This window comes from Lithobates pipiens, unplaced genomic scaffold, assembly GCF_037356315.1.
Source record: "Lithobates pipiens isolate NorthernLeopardFrog02 unplaced genomic scaffold, aLitPip1_a1.2 Scaffold_8, whole genome shotgun sequence".
NCBI classification, from domain to species: domain Eukaryota; kingdom Metazoa; phylum Chordata; class Amphibia; order Anura; family Ranidae; genus Lithobates; species Lithobates pipiens.
The window spans coordinates 627,660,949-627,682,001 of record NW_027507903.1 but is presented as its reverse complement, the minus strand read 5'-3'; the positions used below and the strand labels follow the sequence as shown (position 1 = coordinate 627,682,001).

At 42.8% G+C, this 21,053-nt stretch overlaps 1 protein-coding gene across 1 annotated transcript; it reads left to right on the top strand.

Moving 5' to 3' along the window:
• The first annotated feature begins 4,942 nt into the window (after positions 1-4,942).
• Positions 4,943-20,605, top strand: LOC143964001 (olfactory receptor 5G26-like). The gene is made up of 2 exons (XM_077473723.1): positions 4,943-5,075; positions 19,319-20,605. Exon 2 carries the CDS (start codon positions 19,399-19,401, stop codon positions 20,311-20,313), a length of 915 nt encoding a protein of 304 aa, XP_077329849.1. The 5' UTR covers positions 4,943-5,075; positions 19,319-19,398; the 3' UTR covers positions 20,314-20,605.
• Positions 20,606-21,053: the final 448 nt, after the last annotated feature.

The window sequence follows — 21,053 nt, the reverse complement described above, 5'->3', positions numbered from 1 at the left end:
GTGGTGTGATTCAGTCGGTGTGCTGCCCCTAAGCTGGAACCCGGACGGCATCCTGCCTCATTGGAGATGTGCCTCCTCCTCCTCTCTCCTATCAGGCACCCACATGGAGTCAGCGACCTCATCATCCCCTCCCTCTTCATCACTGAAGCAAACCTGGCAGTATGCTACAGCTGGTGGAACATGACTGCCAGATTGCTGTCCTTCTTGAGCATCCCCTCTCACTGCACTCACACTACTGCCTTCCTCTAGCTGGGTATCATCATCAGAGCCTACAAAACACTGGGCATCCTCCTGGAGCATATACCCAACACTGTGCTCAAACAGTTCGGGGACTCTTCAGGAGGACGTGGTGGGTCTAGGGAAGGAGTCACTGATGATGACATTGAGACGAGGGAAGATGATGCATGGGCAGCTGCTTTGCTAGTACCCTGAGCCTGGGTTAGAGAGGATGAGGAGGATGAAGAGGGACAAGTGTGTCCCATGGCCAGGTGCTGATGATGATGCACCGCGTCTACGACCAACACAGTTGTCTTTAGACACAGAGCCCGCTTGCCCTCTTTATTGGCTCGTGCCTGTCTGCCTCTCCTTGTTGGCCTTCCAGACATGGTAATGGCCTGCAGGGAGATGGGAAAACCAGCAATTGGGTAGTGTATATTGTGCTGGAGGCACACAACATCACTAACTCCTGCAGATGCCTTTATTATAGAACACCAGCAATAAAGGGTAGATACAGGTGTACATTGTGCTGTGCTGGAGGCACACAACACCCACTAACTACTGCAGATGCCTGTATGAAAGAACAAAAGCAATAAAGCTAGATACAGGTGAATACTGTGCTGTGCTGGAGGCACACAACACCCACTAACTCCTATAGATGCCTTTATTATAGCACACCAGCAACAAATGGTAGATATAGGTGTATACTGTGCTGTGCTGGAGGCACTCAACACCCACTAACTCCTGCAGATGCCTTTATTATAGAACACCAGCAATAAAGGGTAGATACAGGTGTAAACTGTTCTGGAGGCATACAACACTCACTAACTCCTGCAGATGGTTGTATTAGAGAACAACAGCAATAAAATATAGATACCGGTGTATACTGTGCTGTGCTGGAGGCACACAACACCAACTAACTCCTGTAGATGGCTCAATTAGAGAACATCAATATAGGTAGCTACAGGTATATACTGCGCTGGAGGCACACAACACCCACTAACTCTTGCAGTTGGCTCAATTAGAGAAGAGCAATATAGGTAGCTACAGGTTTATACTGCGCTGGAGGCACACAACACCAACTAACTCCTGCAGAGGGCAGATGGCTAAATTAGAGAACAGCAATAAAGGGTAGATACAGGTGAATTCTGCGGTGCTGGCACACAGACAATACCCAGTCACCCACTAACTCCTGCAGATGGCAGATGGCTCAATTAGAGGACAGAAATAAAGGGTATATACAGGTGTATTCTGCGGTGAAGGCATACAGACAATACCCACTAACCCACTGCAGACGCCGGAACACTACACAAGGCCGCCGCGCTGGCGGCCTTATATAGTTTGGGGCGTGTACTACACAGCCTGAGCTATAATTGGCCACAAGCATCCTGCCTGTGGCCAATCGTGGCTCTCCTCGCTGCCGGCGCTGTGTTTGGCCAAGTATACGAGGTCACAGTGCATGCTTGGCCAATCATGAGCCAGTATTGCACTGCGATGGTGCAGTGCATTGTGGGCCGTGAGCACCACGCGAATTTGGAGCGAACGGCCCACAGAGTTCTGGCTTTGCCGGATGGGCGAACAGCCGGTGTTCGAGTCGAACATGCGTTCGACTCGAACACCAAGCTCCTCCCTATTAGTGGGTTTTGTGTGCCTCCAGCACAGCACAGTATACACCTGTAGCTACCCTTAATTGCTGGTGTTCTCTAATACAGCCATCTGCAGGAGTTAGTGGGTGTTGTGTGTCTCCAGCTCAGTATACACCTATATCTACCCTTTATTGCTGTTGTTCTCTAATACAGCTATCTGCAGGAGTTAGTGGGTGTTGTGTGTCTCCAGCACAGCACAGTATACACTTGTATCTACTCTTTATTGCTGTTGTTCTCTAATACAGCCATCTGCAGGTGTTAGTGGGTTAATTGCTAGTTAATGTTAGTTGTTAGTTAGTTGTTAGTTAATTGCTGGTGTTCTCTAATACAGCCATCTGCAGGAGTTAGTGGGTGTTGTGTGCCTCCAGCACAATATACACTACCCAATTGCTTGTTTTCCCATCTCCCTGCAGGCCATTACTATGTCTGGAAGGCCACCAAGGAGAGGCAGACAGTCACAAGCCAATAAAAGAGGGCAAGCAGGATCTGTGTCTAGAGACAACAGTGCTGGTCGTGGATGCGGTGCATCGTCATCAGCTCGTGGCCATGGGAAATGCTTGTCCTTATTTTCGGTAGCTGAACGTGTTAGTTACATAGTTAGTAAGGTTGAATAAAGACACCAGTCCATCCAGTTCAATCTGAGTGTCTACAATTGTCCCCATCACTGTACATTACACACTCACATCGGTCCCTACCCTCAAGGAGCCCACAATTCAAGGTCCCCATTTATATACTAGGGCCAATTTTGGACAGAAGCCAATTAACCTACCTGCATGTCTTTGGAGTGTGGGAGGAAACTTGAGTACCCAGAGGAAACCCATGCAGGTACTAGGAGAACATACAAACTCCAGGCAGGTAGTGTCGTGGCTGGGATTCAAACCAGCGACCTTTCTTACTGCTAGGTGAGAGTGCTAACCGCTACACCACTGTGTTGAGCCGCATCACGCCGAAGACTTGGTAGAGTGGATGACCAAGCCCTCTTCATCCTTCTCATCCTCTCTCACCCAGGCTCAGTGTACTAGCAAAGCAGCTGCCAACGCATTCTCTTCCCCCGTCTTAATGTCATCATCAGTCACTCATTCCCTAGACCCACCATGTCCTCCTGAGGAGTCCCCCGAACTGTTTGAGCACAGTGTTGGTGTCAGGAAGGGCATGCCAGCACCCAAGATGGCTGCGAAGAAGATGACCTGTTACCTCTTCATGGCAGGAAGGGCATGCCAGCATCCAAGATGGCTGCAGAAGAAGATGACATGTTACCTCTGCCCCTGTCAGGATGCCATTGGTGTGCATGCACCATGTGACAGATTTTGCCGCCCAAACAGGCTATTTAAACTCAGCCAGTTTCCAGACTCATTGCTGTCTGTTCTACAGTGTTCCCTGTGTAACCTGCAATTACTTACCTGCCTTCTGTTTCTGTTGTGACCTGGCTTGCTTCCTGGCGTTCCTGTTTCCTGCCTGCATCCAACCCCACTCCACACCTGCCTGCTCCTTCTGCCACTCCACTGCCAGCCTGTTGATGACCCGGCCTGTAATCCTATTCCGCTTCTGCTTCACCCCCTGTACCTGACGTGCCCGTTGTGTATGACCCAGCCTGCCTGTACCTGCTTTCTCTTCAGCCTTGAGGGTGCCGCCATCCCTTCTGCTGCATCTGCACTCCTGCCTGTGGGGACCATTTGTCTACAGTGTTGTGGCAACACCAACAACTTAGGCCCCCATTTCTGCAGAGCATATAAGGCAGGCCCCTACTTCAAACATCCAACTTACAAATGACTCCTACTTGCAAACGGAAGGAGACAACAGGAAGTGAGATGAAAAAAGACGGACGGCAAAAAAATTATACAGGGTTGATAACCCTTCCCATGTTTTCGAAAAAGCTTAAAAATAGAATTTTTGACTGGAGCTACACTTTCAAAATGTACCAGTTCAAAATTACAAACAGATTCTACTTAACACAACAAACCTTCAGAGTCCCTGTCTTGTTTGCACCGCCTGCATACTGCTGTTCTGAGTATATAGGGCCTGGGGGCCCCACACCTTTCTTTTTTTTAATTTGGGTACGGGGTTCCCCTTAATATCTGTACATGACCCAAAGAAGCTGATAATGGGCAGAAGGGGCTACCCATGTCATTTTTCTCAATGATTTTCATCCATATTGCCGGAACCAGATATTACATTAAAACTGCAAGCAGTTTTAAATTACTTTTTTTCCGTTAAATGTAATTTTGTGCAGGGACTGTTATAAACATGGGAAACACGTGCCACTTCACAGGCATATTATAGACACCCCCCAGGCACGATATTTAAAGGAATATATCACTTTAATTGTCATTAAAATCAGTGCTCCCGAAAAAAAGGCCGTTTTTAAAAACGTTTTAGGCATTGATACATGTCCCCTGGGGAAGGAGACAGGTCCCCAAACCCTTTTTAGGACAATATCGTGCATATTAACCATTAAAAGTAGCACTTTTTATTTTGAACGTTCGAGTCCCATAGACTTCAATGGGGTTTTAAAGTTTGCACAAATTTTCGGTCCATTCGAAAGTTCTGGTGCGAACTGAACCTGGGGGGGGGGGGTGTTTGGCTCATCCCTAGTCTTCTAGTCTTGGGTAATCTACAAAAAAATCTACAACATTAGAGAAACAAGTCCACTTGAAAGTAACAAAATACTAATAGCTGTGCTATGGCTTGGATTGATAAGAACCTTCTCAGACAATGTTGATGGTACTAACAATCTTATAATCCATAGCAAAAATCCTACATTCCATATCTACAGTATATAATAAATATAAAAATAAAAATATGATACAATAAACAAATAATAGGGTCTTTGTAGTTTATAAATAACTTTTATTTAAAATGTGCAGAGGAAAATGTGTAAAATAGGTGAATGGATAGAAGCTGTAACAATAAACATGGAGTTCCTAAATTACTAAAGGGTTTCTGTCAGGAGAAATACAGTCTAAAAAAGTATTCCTAAAAGGTTATTAACTAGCAGATTAATTAGCCATGCAAAAAACAGCCAACCAAGGAGGAGTAAATGTATAAAAGAGTTTCAGATCAACTCAGTAAATAACAGATACTAATAATTTACTCTAAGTGGTATATTATTTTCATTAAACTATAAGATGGCTGATCTGACATTGTTTGCTATGAGATTTTCGAAGTAAACTATTACATCCAGATGTCATCTCTAAAAATGCGCATGGAAATGAGGTACAGTATGTAATAACTGTTTGAATAATAATGAAAACATAGACAAAGCATTGACTTATTGTTTTGTGTTTTCTTACAGATGAACAACTGTAGAAGTATAAGATGTATAACATTCTATATGTTTTAGAGTTTCTCTCCACCACCAAATTTAACCATATCTTTTCCAATTATTAAAAAAAAACAAAAAAACAGATTATATTATACATTTGGAATTTGAGTTTTCCTGGTTCCGTGTATTGTTATAATATTCTTTACATTTTGTACCTGCAATTTACTTGCCATTGTCTAATCATCTAACTTCATGACTATCTGCTGTTTTTTTGTCGTCCCTTTGAGGGAAATTTCATGTGTTTTGTATTTATGTGTGTATCAAGTTTTAGCGAAGTAAATATAGTTACATAGTAGGTGAGGTCGAAAAAAGACACAAGTCCATCAAGTATAACCTATGTGTGTGATTATATGTCAGTATTACATTGAATATCCCTGTATGTTGCAGTTGTTCAGGTGCTTATATAATAGTTTCTTGAAACTATCGATGTCCCCTGCTGAGTCCACCACCTGTGGAAGGGAATTCCACGTCCTTGCTGCTCTTACAGTAAAGAACCCTCTGCGTAGTTTAAAGTTAAACCTTTTTTCTTCTAATTTTAATGAGTGGCCACGAATCTTGTTAAACTCCCTTCTGCGGAAAAGTTTTATCCCTATTGTGGGGTCACAAGTATGATATTTGTATATTGAAATCATATCCCCTTTTAAGCGTCTCTTCTCCAGACAGAATAAGTTCAGTGCTCGCAACCTTTCCTCATAACTAATATCCTCCAGACCCTTTATTAGCTTTGTTGCCCTTCTTTGTACTTAGTACATTCTTCCTGAGGACTGGTGCACAGAACTGGACAGCATACTCCAGGTACGGCTGGACCAGAGTCTTGTAGAGCGGGAGAATTATCATTTTATCTCTGGAATGAATCCCCTTTTTAATGCATGTCAATATTCTTTTTGCTTTGTTAGAGGCAGCCTGACATTGCATGCCATTGCTGAGCCTGTCATCTACTAGAACCCCCATGTCCTTGTCCATCCTAGATTCCCCCAGAGGTTCTAGGATATGAAATATTGCACATGAATATTTTACATTTATTATTTTCCAACTGCAATTTCTTTTTAAATCAGCTAAATGCTTCCCAGGCGTATAAAAAAATGGCTGTTTCAAGTGTTGGTTGGCTTCCTTTATAAAGAAGCCACAGACTATATAGAAAAGCCTCCTGCTAGCATGCTGAAGAGGACACCAGGTCTCTGTGTAGATACAGTAGACTCTCTGCAGAGATCTAACATGACCTATAGTGCCTCATTCAACAAAACTCATGATTCTTGCTGGCTAAAACATACTAGTTCTGACTGACAGGGGTTGTATCAGACCTCTACAGGGAGAGCATAGATTTGAAGTAGAGAGCAAGGTTCCTTGTCTACAGTATGCTGGCAGGGGGCAGGCTTTGCTTCTTTGGGCTTTCTTAAGAAAATGATCAGTAAGATTTGCATACACTTTATTTTTTTTCCATTTCAAAATATTTTTTTATTGAAATTTGCATGAATATTAATTCAATACAGGATGGTAGGTGTCAAATAACAAATGAAAAGAAAAGAAAACATAGACTGTTGCCATCAATGCTCTTACACTTCAAATATAAGTTCAAGCAGCATATCCATGAGAAACAATTTCATTAGGAAAACAGAACAATGGTATTGGAAGGGTTTTCATCAAGATCAAGAAAGAATTAACTTCTCTTATGTATGGCGTACTCGTTTTTGGTAGCGTACTCCTTAGCATATCAAGTAGACCAAGAGAACCATTTCTCTTGGGCTGCACATAGGTGGCCTTTGCTTTAAGCAAACATGCATTCATATGTGCTATACGACTGAGTGAGGGCAACTATTTCAGAGTATGAAGGACAGGTATAAGAGAGTTAGTTGTGAGTGATGACTAGTCTAGATGATAAAAGTATATTAATAACTATACATCTGAGTGAGTGAAGTTTCAAGATGGCTAGTTCAGGCAAGGGATTCATTTGAATGTGCATAACTTTCTGGATTAATCGAATGATGGCAGACCAATTATCAGATTTTGCAGGACCAAATATGTGCATGAGAATGCCATGGGATTTGCAGCCTCTCCAGCAAAGAGGTGATAAAGAAGAGTCTACCGCATGTAGTATGAAGGGTGTTCTGTACCAGTGGAAGGTAATTTTGTAAGACAGTTCCCAAAGATTAGCAGATTTAGAACCCTTGAGTGCATCCAACCCTTGAGCTTCTGCATATGAGTTTCCTAGTTGACGTCCCCATTTAATCTGGGAGTTGAATTTGGTGAAAGTTAGTTTGTCTTGTAAAAACTGATAAAAGAGAGATATGCCTTTCATGTGAGAGTGTTCATCTGTCCAGAATTTCCATGCTAGCTTGGGTATGTGTCAGAATATATTAGGGGAATGTATAAGGCAATGAGTGGTGCTGATGTACTGGAAATAGTAATTAGAAGGTTGATCGAATTCCTTTTGAGGTGTTGGAAAGTGCTTAAAGACCCCAGAGTCGTATAAGTCTGACACTTGTGTAATGCCTTTTCCTTCCCAAGATTGAGTATTGATGTTTGGAGTTATGTTTTATACATATATATATATATATATATATATATATATATATATATATATATATATATATTAAAGCAGCTATGGCCGCATGCTATTGATGTAGTACTTGTTTCCTTTTAAAAATTAAATAAATATATTTAAAATATATATATATATATATATATATATATATATATATATATATATATATATATATATATATATATATATATATATATATATATATATATTTATTTGATTTTTAAAAGGAAACAAGTACTACATCAATAGCATGCGGCCATAGCTGCTTTAATAGTAATCCCAAGATAGGAAATTGTGTAAATATAAACATAATGACAACAAGTACATTTTTACTAATACTATAAAATGTTCCAAGTAAAGGAAATACAAAAAAAAGGGAATACCAATAAGAATATAAAGAGGGGTACAAGGCACTAGCGGTTATTTATCAGAGAAGGGTGTATTTGTCAGGTTTAGGCATACATTGGAGTCATTTGGTTACATTAGTTAGGTTTGAAGTACTGAGAACCTAAGAGGGGTACCGAAGGGACCAAGGTTTCCATATAAGGTCAAAGGAATGGAGTGTTTTGTGCTGTAGGGTGAGAGGTTTCTCCCATAGAAAATGTTGGTGGGTGGTGGTAATCATTTCCGATGGGTTAGGGGACAGGTCTTTTTTCCAGTGTGGGAGGTATTATATTGATGATGGATAAAGGGAGCAGTAATTGGAATGGAGAGGTACCCATGGTGTTTTGAAAACCAGATGGGGCAATGCTGAAAGAGAGTATAGTGGGTGATGGAAGTTTGTCTTTATTGTTTATCCGGAGGGTGCTAATAAGCCAGTTGTAAAGATTTCGATCAAGGAGTTGGAGGGCTTCTAAATCCCACCATATATTAAGTGAGTGGGGCAGAAGCCATGGTTTGAGTTGTACCAGTAATGAGGCATAATAGTAATCCCTGAGGTCAGCATAACCCAACCCTCCTAATGAATTGTGTTTGATAAGCTTGATGTGGGGACAACTTGTATGTTTACTTTGCCAGATAAATTGGCCTAATGATGCCTCAAATTTCCTGAAATAAGATGCAGGCATTGGGATAGGTAGGGAACTGTAAAGGTACAATAATTGTGTGAGTTTAAGCATCCTGAAGGCAGCTAGTCTGCCCAGCCAGGAGAAAGTAAATTTTGAGCTATGTGATAAATCTGATTGTAAGGACTGTAAGAAAGAAAGACATTTTTTCTAAAGTAGGAATTTGGAATTAGCTGTAATATTCACTCTTAAGTATGAAGTGTTGTGCCCAAGCATAGGGAAGGTAATCAGTGAGGCTGGATTGGATATCTGAAGGTATATTGAGGCCTGGTATGTAAGATTAGGAAATGTTCACCTTATAGTATAAAATCAAACTAAACTCCCTTATATTGATTGTACCTTATTTAGGGAAGAGGTTTAGTGTGGTTAACATAAAAATTACATCATAATCGGCATTAATTAACATATTAATTTTGTGTTCTCGGCAACAAATTGTGAACCCAGAGATGTTTGAGCCAAAGTTTCATAAGAAGGTTAATAATAAGAGGATATAAGGGACACTCCTGACATATACCATTTGATGTGGGTAAGGGTGTAGAAAGCATCACAGAACAGTCGATTTGGGATAATGGTTTAGTATAAAGTCTCATGATTCTGGATTGGATATGGTCTTAAAATTTTAATTTCCACAGTGTTTGCTCTAAATAGGACCAGTAAACCCTATCAAATGCCTTCTCTGCGTCCAAGCACAGGAGCATAGAAGGCATTTTCTGGCAATTGGCAAGATGGACAATATTGCTTAAGCATCTTGTGGTGTCCGCTGTTTGCCTCCCCTTAGTGAATCCCGATGATCTGGGTGAATAAGAGAGGGTAGTATATTTATTATCCTATTTGCTATAACCTTTGCATAGAGTTTTAGGTTGTGATTTAATATAGGACAAAAGTTCTGGGGGGTAATTGTTTTTTTTTCCAGGCTTTGGTAAGGTAATTATTAAAGCTGCAGGATTGAACAGTGAAGCAAGACGTTCCACTAGAATGGGTGCAAATTGTTTGTAGTATTCAGCAACAAAGCCATCACTAGGTGCTTTGTTATTGGAGAGAGATTTAATAGCTTTATCTATCTCTTGGGTTGTGAATGGGGACTGTAGGATCTGTTTATCGTGAATCAGTTAGATTAGGTAGTTGAATGGATTGCAGAAAAGACACTATGATAGAGGGAGTGGGTTACTTGGTATTGGGGATCATCTTTCAGATTGTGTATGGAGTTATAGTATTCGCTAAACGCTTTTGCTATATCCTGGGGGTTGATCAGCTTTTCCTTAATAAATGCATGGTACAGGTAAGGGATGGCCGTTATAGTACATAGGCCTTTAATATGTTTGGATAAAAAATTGCCTGCTTTGTTGCTGTCGGCATACAAGGTTTAAAACGCTTATGATTGTACTCACATTTGTCTAACAATGGAGACTGACATTCTAAACGGAGGTCGTCTAGTCTGTTTTCAGATGTTCTGTTGCTTGCTTTTTATTCTTTAAATCAAGATCCTGGATTTCTTTTCAAAGACTGTCAATGATCTGTAATCTCTTTCTCTTGGCCCTGGAATCGTGTTGAATAAGGATGCCACACATATAGGCCTTGTGTGCTGCCCATACCTTAGTAAGTTTGGAAACAGAGTCTTTGCTAGTGAGAAAGAGAATACTTCCAGATGATTAATTAAAACGGTACATTAAGGGGAGGCTTGTAGAACGTGGGTGTTCATACGCCATGGGAAGGTAGGTGAGTAATGAGGAGAGTCTATGAAAGTCCTGCTCACAGGAGAGTGGACCGACCATGTGATCGAATGAATGTGGGAAGTGGATATTTTTTGGAGGGCCTATTGGTCAGTTAACAAGTCGATTCTAGAATATGAGTTTTGACAGGGGGGAAAGAAGGTATAATCTTGCTCTGTAGCGTGTTGACATCTCCAAACATCTTGTAGTTGGTTCTCCTTCATGAAAGAGTTTAGGGAGAGATTAGGACATCTGGATGAACAGAAGTGTCCACATTGTTGATCGAGTTTATTTAAAATCTCTGCATCAAAGAAGAGCCTATTTTTGAACAGCATCTATTTTTCTCTTTTTCTCTGTGCAATAAACAGAGTAGGTCGAAACTGGGTGCATATACAGTACGTTGACTAGTGTAAATACATAGTTGTTGAGAGAGCACACAAGGATGATAAAACGTCCAGCTGGATTTAGAGTACTGTGATGCAATTGAAATGAGAGAGTAGATTTCATCACTACTAGTACCCCCCCCCTCTTTGGGGGCAGCAATAGCTGTAAAGATTTATGGTAACTGGCTATGAGAGGAGAGCAGAGTGGCATACAGAGGGCTTTAAATTGTGTCTCCTGCACACATAGGACATCACACTGGAACTCAATAGCTAATTTTCAAAGGGAGGTCCACTTTTCTGGGTGATTGAGGCTGTTAGCATTTATGCTGAGGAATTTAATAGCCATATTTAGGGGTAGGATACTGGTGCAGTTGTAGTTGAAGAGATAAGTGATAAAAGAATGGTATGCATGTTAGTCAGATTGGATGGGCTACTTCCGATACGTCAGAAAGAACTTGAAGTTGAATATGCGTAGAATGGGATTAACAACAATTAGGTATTCAGTATGAAGGTAAGCCATAGATGTGTATGAGCGTGCAAAGGACTAAGAAAACAATCAAGTCAACCAAAAGAAACACTGTGTGACCAGAAAAACTCAAATAGAACAAACAATGAACCAAGCAGTTGGAATACTGATTCTACAATTGAGTGCTATGCAAAAGTGTTATACAAAAACCGAGAAAATACCAAAATATCATCCATGATATAAAGACAGTTATGGGCCAAGAACCTCATTTAGCATTTGTGTTGATAGAGTGCACTGAGGAAGTTGGTTATTCGGAGGCGAAATATGAGATCTGCGATTTTTCTGAGGCGGGTCTGGAGCTTCAGGGATTGTACCCCAAGAATGAAGACGTTGGATGCTGTCTGCCAAGGTAGACACTATGTACTTTACATTTTTGTAGGTGATCAGCAGTTTTGCTGGGTTAATCCATTGATAGACATTGGTATGGTTTCTGAATGCTTTGGTGACTGAATTGATCTCCCTGCATGATTGAAGGATGTCTAGATTTCTAAATTAGTTGTTCTTTAGTGTGGTAAAAGTGTATGTGCAGGATCACGTCTCTTGGGATAGTATCAGGTAGAAAAGATGGCAATGACAGGTGGTGGATGCGATCTATTACTAGATATATTACAATTTTGAGGTAGCAATGTTTTGATTAGTCCTGTAGCATAGCCGAACAGTTCATGGTTTTGCACTGTTTCCACAAAAGCCCTGATTTTTATGTTAATACGGTGTGACCTTTCTGACAGGTCTGCCAATATCCATTTGATCTATGCCTGCTTCTCTAGATTATCCTCATGTGCATCTACCAAGTCACATATAGTTGCAGTAAAATTTGATTTTCAATAGGAGAAACTCTGTTAGTGAGAGAGGATGTCAGAAAGGAATTGCTGCAGAATAGATAACATGTTGCCTTGTAATGAATTTCTTGATATGGTTAACATCTCTTTAAAAGTGGTATCCAATATAGGGTGCCCATTTGTAGGGAATGTGGCAAAGGGATCAGGAACACTACTGCCAGGACTAATGGTTGAAGTAGTATGCCTCACTGAGGCTGTATCCAGTCACATTCTAGCCTTGGCTGGGCTGCCGTTGTGTGTTTTGCGCTGGGGGGCGATGAGGGTAGATTCAGGGAAGCTCCAGAGAGCTCCATGTCCCCTGCTCCTGTGTCTCATCTGCTGAGAAGAGTGCTTCCGGGAGCTGTGTGGGGAGAGTCAGGTGCTGCAGCCGTAGCGTCATCTTGGCCGGTTCCCGAGGCCAACTGGAAGAGGAAGGGCATGATCTTTTTCAGGTGGTACTTGTCCTCTTTCTTTTTTTTTATTGCCATGTTAGTAAAGGGTGTGGGGAGCTGTCGATAGCAATTTCAGCTGGAAATAAGGTCCCGATGAGCTGTGAGGAGTTGCTGTTCCAAGATCAGTGTGCAGAGCTCAGAGGAGACCATCCATGCAGCTCAAGTGTTGGCCATGCCCCCAAAAACATTTCTTTTAATGCACATGGGACTGTATTTAGCTGATTTACATCAAATGTATGTTTGGTGGACAGCTAGGATGTCCACCAAAGGGTTGTGGGGCCCTTCTCATCCCCACAACCCTTTGTAGCTTTCTGCTTCACTTAAACCGGGGGGGGGGGGGGGGGGTTGTGGCATTAAGATACCTAATCCACCACATTTTGCACTGGAATATAGTTACATAGTGAGGTTGAAAAAAGACACAAGTCCATCTGGTTCAATCAATTAAAAAGAAGGATCATACAATCCCATATACACAATCCTTCAACCACAGTTGATTCAGAGAAAGACAAAACTAATAATTGATCGTTATTAGTTTCTTCATTCTTTGTATTTCCTCTAAGCGTAGGGCATTGTTTGCTTTTGTGTGCTGTTATGGGGTGTTCTCCAGCAGATAGAGCAAAAGATGCAATATTAGGGGTTATGAATATTTATTTCACCCTGACCTAGGAGGTGTATTGCCAATCACGAGACAGATAGGTATAGGAAAGAAATATATGAAGAGCCCTTCTAGAAGGGTCTTTTTCTCCAGGCTTGTTCTGGAGAGGATGCTAGTATACGTGATATTGCCATAGTTTCCAAGGTCTACTGCCTTGGGTTGATGAGGAGTACAAAAGCCCTTTACCTCCCAGGCCTGTTGACTGTGAAGGAATCTGTTCTAGAGCCATTTCCAAGCAGAGGGAATTCATCGTTGCTATGTTTTAGGTATACTGTAAACCACACCTTCTCTCTCTTTGACTTTGAGCCAGTTGATTTAAGTAATGATTGATAGAGTAGATTTCAGCCATTTGGTTACCGCTGGTGGGTCGGTGAGGGATTTGGAGCAGTAGACAGCCAGTGCACTAGGAGAAAGGCAGGGAGGGCCTATTAAACTCAACTACTCATTAGGAGGTCATCACTACAGTAGGAAAGCTTAGGCAACCAATAAATGTCAACTAGATAAAAAACATGTCAATATTCTTTTATATTGTATCCCTCCAATTTGTTGGTTCTATAATTCACAGTAAATCCATCATAGAACAGAAAATATTCACATGTATGATATAAACACATATTAAACAAACAAAAAAAGTTATTATATCTTACTTCAACAGAAAAGGTGGATCCATGTCATTCATTTATTTCTGCTCTTCTGGCCATCCAGACCCATTAGTGTACAGCAGAGACACAGCCCAATGTTATAGAGCCATTTTTTCCAAGCTGTTTCAGACTTGTTGGCAACCATCAGTCCAGTGTATGCAAACAATTGCTTCTATTGAGTAAGGCTTGGGGACCAACACGAATGTGAAACCAGGTTTTAATGCTATGCTATGTTTTTGTTTAAATAGGGCAAAAAGTAGGGCAACAAATGTCAGATGACACCAAAACAGCATTAAGGAATTACAAGGAAAGTTTGCTGATCTTATTAAAGTAAAGGTAAACTCCAAGCAAACAGCTAAATACACAGATGAAATACATATATGGGAGTTATTTTACCGGCCAAATATTTTTTATTGTGTGCCCCTAGTGCTGGGATTTAAACAACTCTGCCACACAGCAGAGTTCTACCAGGTATAGAAGAGGACCTGATTATTTTCTGCTGCAGTATAATCTTTTTTTAAGTCTTCTCTCCTCATCTACTTGGTGACTGGACAGTGAAAGTAAAAGCAGCAGACTGAAGCATTTATTTTATGTCACTCTTCTATCCTACCATCAGCATGCTCCTTAGGCCGCGTACACACGAGAGGACTGTCCGTCCAACTAAGTCCGTCAGACAATCCGACAGACAGTCCGTCCTACTTTTGAATGAACAGACTTGACCACACACGACGAACAGACAGTTCGCTGAAAGCTTGCACGATGACGTGTACAGCACGTACGACGGGACTAGAAATACGACGTCCAATACACTGCAATGCAACCTTCGGCCGTGTACCGTATATACTCGAGTATAGGCCGACCCGAATATAAGCCGAGGCCCCCAATTTACCCCCAAAAAAACTGGCAAACTTATTGACTCGTGTATAAGCCGAGGGTGAGACATGCCTGTCCATCCCTGTGTGTGTGTCCGTCCATCCCTGTGTGTCCGTCCATCCCTGTGTGTCCGTCCATCCCTGTGTGTCCGTCCATCCATCCCTGTGTGTGTGTGTGTCCATCCATCCATCCATCCCTGTGTGTGTGTGTCTCCATCCATCCATCCATCCATCCCTGTGTGTGTGTGTCTCCATCCATCCATCCATCCCTGTGTGTGTGTGTATCCATCCGTGTGTGTGTGTGTGTGTGTGTGTGTGTGTGTGTGTGTGTGTGTGTCCAGCCTACCTGTGTCCCGAGCCTTTGTCCCGAGCCTCCGTCCCGTGCCTTGCCTCCTTGCCTCCGTGCCTTGCCGCCGTGCCTTGCCTCCGTCCCGTCCCGTCCCGTGCCGTGCCTTGCCTTGCCTCCGTCCCGTGCCCTCTTCGTCGGCGCCTCGGCGGCCATTGTAAAATTCAAAAGCTGCGCCGCCGCCTTCGCCTGTGATAGGCGGAACACTGAATTTCCCAGCAGCCTGTGTTCCGCCTATCACGTACATCGTATCATCCTCGTCCGTAGTACGAGGATGATACGATGTCCGTGATAGGCGGAACACAGGCTGCTGGGAAATTCAGTGTTCCGCCTATCACAGGCGAAGGCGGAGCCGGAGGCGCGGCTTTTGAATTATAGAATGGCCGCTGTCTGTCTGCTCGACACGCTGATCGAGCGGGCAGACAGCGATGACTCGAGTATAAGCCGAGGGGGGCACTTTCAGCCTCAAAAAAGAGGCTGAAAATCTCGGCTTATACTCGAGTATATACGGTAAATCCTTTCTGAGCATGCGCCATACTTAGTCCGTCCAACTTGCCTACTCACGAGCGGACTGTCCGCTGAAACCAAAGTTGGACGGACTGTATTACGGAAATTCCGAAAGACTTAGTCCGCCAGACTGTCCGCTGAAAAAGTCCGCTGAAGCCCACACACGAGCGGACTGTCCGCTGAAACACGTTTCAGCGGACCAAGTCCGTCAGACAGTCCGCCCGTGTGTACGCGGCCTTAGACTGCAATATGCCTGACTGGTTCCTAGTGCTGTTTCTTCTTTGACTATTAGAGCTCTGCCATACGGAGAATGAAATAGGTTAATATTAATTGAAATTCAGGTATTTTTAAAGATTGCATTTACAAAAAAAAAAATCTAAGCATATATTAGTAATTTAGGAGCTACACTATTTGTGCAATTTATATGAAATGTTATAATGTGGTGCTTGCTTTTATATATATATATATATATATATATATATATATATATATATATATATATACACAAAAATTACATTACATTATGATAAAATCTGTATTTGTTTACATTGGTGTTTGCTCTTTCTAATAATGTTTATTAAAATATTGTATTATGTAAACCAAAAAATCACAGTACATGCCTTCAGTCGTACTGTAGTGTTGATGTTTGTGGATTGTTGCTGTCTCTGGATGAAGGTTTGTTCACACAAACTTTGAACTTCAGGTTAGTTCTCTCTGGCCATGTGCATTTCACACACATTGATTTTTGCTGGCCCGAGAAACACATGCATTTTTAGATTTCTTGTTCATTGGTAAAAAAAAAAAATTCAAACTTTTCATTTCAGACTTTTTTGGGTCTTGACAGTCTGAAACTATCTTCAATTAACACCCATTAATTGTACAAAAAACAATCAAACTTTTGAAATGAGCAAATTTCAAATTATTTTTCTGTCAGGCCGCGTACACACGGGCGGACTGTTCGCCCAACTTTGTTCGTCAAACAGTTTCGGCAAACAGTCCGCTCAAAATTAGCATGGACGGACATGGCCACACACGGCACTTTTTGAGCGGACTGTTTCAGCGAACTGTTTGCCAAACAGTTCGCTCAACTTTTGAAATGAACGGACTCGCCCACGTAAGGCGGAGGCAAATCCGCCCATTTCGAGCGCGTGTACAGGTAGGCGGGGCCCGCGAAGGAGACGTCGCGGGCTCCGCCGCCTGGAATGGACTTAAAGGGGAACCCCAACGCCGAAAAAAATCGGCGTGGGGTCCCCCCAAAGTCCACAACAGACCCTTGTCCGAGCACGCTACCCGGCCGGCCAGGAAAGGGGGGCGAGCGAGCGCGCCCCCCCTCCTGAGCCGTACCAGGCCGCGTGCCCTCAACATGGGGGGGTGCCTTGGGGAAGGGGGGGCCGCGCGGCCCCCCCACCCCAAAGCACCTTGTCCCCATGTTGATGAGGACAAGGGCCTCTTCCCGACAACCCTGGCCGTTGGTTGTCGGGGTCTGCGGGCGGGGGGCTTATCGGAATCCGGGAGCCCCCTTTAAGAAGGGGGCCCCCGGATACCGGCCCCCCACCCTATGTGAATGAGTATGGGGTACAATGTACCCCTACCCATTCACCTGTGAAATAAAGTACAAAAAAAAACACAACACAGGGAAAAAATATTTTATTGCACAGCTCCGGGGGTCTTCCGTCTTCGGGGGTCTTCTCGCCGGACTCCTCCGCTATCTTCGTGTAGCTCTTTTGCTAGCGGAGGAGTCCGGCTTTCTTCCTCCCCGCCGCCGGCCTCTTCTCCCAACTTCGGGGGTCTTGTCCCCCTCTTCGGTTCTTCTATGTCACATGGGTTGGTCACATGGGTTGATGTCACATGGGGACTATGACATCGTAAGGGGGCGGGGTCACCATGTGACCAACCCATGTGACATATACCATGTGACCCCGCCCCATTGTCACTATATAAGTGACCGCACAGCGCGGCTCTGGCATTCCGGCCGGAGAGAGCGACGTGTCAACATCTCCTGGAGAAGAAGAAGAAGAACAAGAAGAAGAAGAAGAACGGAAGGCGGCGACGGCGACAGCGACAGCGGCGACAGAAGACCGGGCCACCGCCTGTAAAAGAGCTACAAGAAGGCGCGGTGGCCCGGCAGAAGAACCGAAGGCGGCGACAGAAGAACGGAAGGCAGCGGCGACAGAAGACCGGGCCACCGCCTGCAAAAGAGCTACAAGAAGGCGCGGTGGCCCGGCAGAAGAACCGAAGAGGGGGACAAGACCCCCGAAGTCGGGAGAAGAGGCCGGCGGCGGGGAGGAAGAAAGCCGGACTCCTCCGCTAGCAAGAGAGCTACACGAAGATAGCGGAGGAGTCCGGCGAGAAGACCCCCGAAGACGGAAGACCCCCGGAGCTGTGCAATAAAATATTTTTTCCCTGTGTTGTGTTTTTTTTTGTACTTTATTTCACAGGTGAATGGGTAGGGGTACATTGTACCCCATACTCATTCACATAGGGTGGGGGGCCGGTATCCGGGGGCCCCCTTCTTAAAGGGGGCTCCCGGATTCCGATAAGCCCCCCGCCCGCAGACCCCGACAACCAACGGCCAGGGTTGTCGGGAAGAGGCCCTTGTCCTCATCAACATGGGGACAAGGTGCTTTGGGGTGGGGGGGCCGCGCGGCCCCCCCTTCCCCAAGGCACCCCCCCATGTTGAGGGCACGCGGCCTGGTACGGCTCAGGAGGGGGGGCGCGCTCGCTCGCCCCCCTTTCCTGGCCGGCCGGGTAGCGTGCTCGGACAAGGGTCTGTTGTGGACTTTGGGGGAACCCCCACGCCGATTTTTTTCGGCGTTAGGGTTCCCCTTTAAGCCCATTCCAGGCGGCGGAGCCCGTGACGTCTCCGTCGCGGGCCCCGCCTACCTTCACACGCGCTCGAAAGGAGCAGACTTTCCTCCGAGCGGGAACAGTTTGCTCATTTCGAAAGTAGCCTACACACGGGCGGACTGTTCGCTCAAACACAGTTTCAGCGGACAGTTTTTCGGAATTTCCGAAAGACTTTGTCCGTCAAACTGTCCGCTGAAACTGTCCGCTGAAAGCCCACACACGAGCGGACTGTCCGCCCAAACACTGTTCAGCGGACAAGGTTGGGCGAACAGTCCGCCCGTGTGTACGCGGCCTTAGTGTATGGCCACCATAAGGAATAATGCTTAAAACTTCATAAAACGTTATAAAAATGGAATTTGGATAATCAAGTGGCAGGTGAACATTTTCTTTTTCTTTTTTTTTTTTTTTTTTTGGTTGGGTTACACTGGACCAAAACCACTTTAGTTGTGTGAGGCTGACTATCATGGATGAATATCTTGTTCCAAGCTAAATTATTAATAACTTTATATTCACTTATCAGGTGGCCTTTCAGAATGCTGGACAATATGGTTGAGAGGTGTACATCAAAAAATATTAAGCCTAGTTGTTGTTTTTTTGTGTGTGTTAATTACCTGAAAAATCTAATACAGAGCAATGTGACTATGTTTTGCTGATAACACAAAATTATGTAGAAAGGTTAAAAGCTGGATAGTAACATATTGAAAAAGTATCTTAACAAAATTGAATGAATAGATGTCAGATTAAATGTTGTTTTTGTTTTGCCATCCACCAGAATTGTGAGGAGTTGAACGTGGAGAATTTTTTACCTGGTTAGAACCAAAATTATTGTGTATTTTTATATTCTCTTACCAGATGGGCTATCACAATAATGTAACCTATATTGTACTAACAGGTTTTCCAAAAATAGAAAGCATAACAATTCTATTTTTCTTGGTGCTGTTTTTCATATATTGTATTACTATTTCTGGAAATCTTTTTATTGTGGTTTTATTTCATCTGAGTAAAACACTTCAGTCTCCCATGTACCTCTTCATCACCCAACTATCATTGCTTGATATCAGTCTGTCTACAGATATTCTTCCCAACCTTCTTTATATCATCTTACATGATGGATGTACCATGTCTCTTGCTGGTTGTATCATCCAGTTCTTCTTCTTTGCCCATGCTGAGGCCTCAGAGTGTTTTCTACTGACTGTGATGTCCTATGACCGGTATTTGGCCATCTGTAAGCCCCTACATTACAACTCTATAATGAACCAATCAATTTGCATTAAATCAGTGATTATCATTTGGTTGCTGGGTTTTACAATGACATTGGTTGACTCCATTTCTTTGTGCAATCTATACTACTGTGGACCAAACATCATTCATCACTTCTTCTGTGACTATGAACCCATACTTGAGCTTTCCTGCTCCGATACTTCATGGATCCATAATCAGACATATGTAGTAGGTTTCATCTGTGTTGTAACACCTTTTATATTAATTGTTGTTTCATATATCTATATTGTTATAACCATACTCAAAATAAAATCAATTACAGGAAGAAAAAAAGCCTTCACCACCTGCAGCTCTCACTTGACCGCAGTGTGCATTTTTTACGGGACGCTAATTGCTGTGTATTTGATTCCAACAAAAGGTCAACTAGATATTCTGAACAAGGTCCTCTCTCTCTTTTACACTGTAATAACTCCACTGCTTAATCCGATCATATACACCTTCAGGAACAAGGACTTTAAAAAGGCTATTAAGAAAATAAAATCATAATGTAAAAAAAAAGTAAATCTGATAGAAAAGTAAATATTAAAAAGCCTCCTGTATGGAGAAACTAGTCGCATGCTTTGCTCAGGTGTGATTTTGGCACATTCTTTCACACAGTCTTCAAATCTTGACGGTTCTGTGGACCTCTTCTATGAACGCTGATCTTTAGTTATTTCCATAGATTATAAATATATAAGAAAAGTTCACCAAAATATATATGATAAACAGTGGCACTAGAGAAGAGAGCAATCTAAGCTTATCATTAGGCTTGTGCAATTCGTTTCTTAACGAATCGAAATTCGGCCGAATTTTGCATCTTTCGGACATTCGGAAAAAAAATAACAAATACGAAAGAAATATAACGAATGAATTCTAATGAATTTGACATGATTCGGTAATTCTTTAAAGATCTAATGAAACAAAAGGTCAGCTCAAAGTAAATCTTATAGTCCAATTAGTTAATAAATTTTGTGCCAGAGGATGGATTACAGGCAAAGTGCATTCCTGAGAACTGAGTTAGAAGGGTGTTGTATTGTATTTGATCCGAGGAGAAGAGACGTTGCCATTGTGTGTGTTAAAAGATTCAATAAACAAACGACTTTCCAAACTACGAATCATTATCACGAATGTCTATACATACATAAATAGCGAATTTCAACGAATACGAACGAATGAATTAGACACTCTTCGAATAATAACGAATTATCTGAAAACTTATTAACGTAACATAACGAATATAACAGAAC

Coding starts and splice junctions, on each gene's coding strand:
- LOC143964001 (XM_077473723.1), top strand. CDS start 19,399: ATGGGCTATCACAATAATGTAACCTATATTGTACTAACAGGTTTTCCA.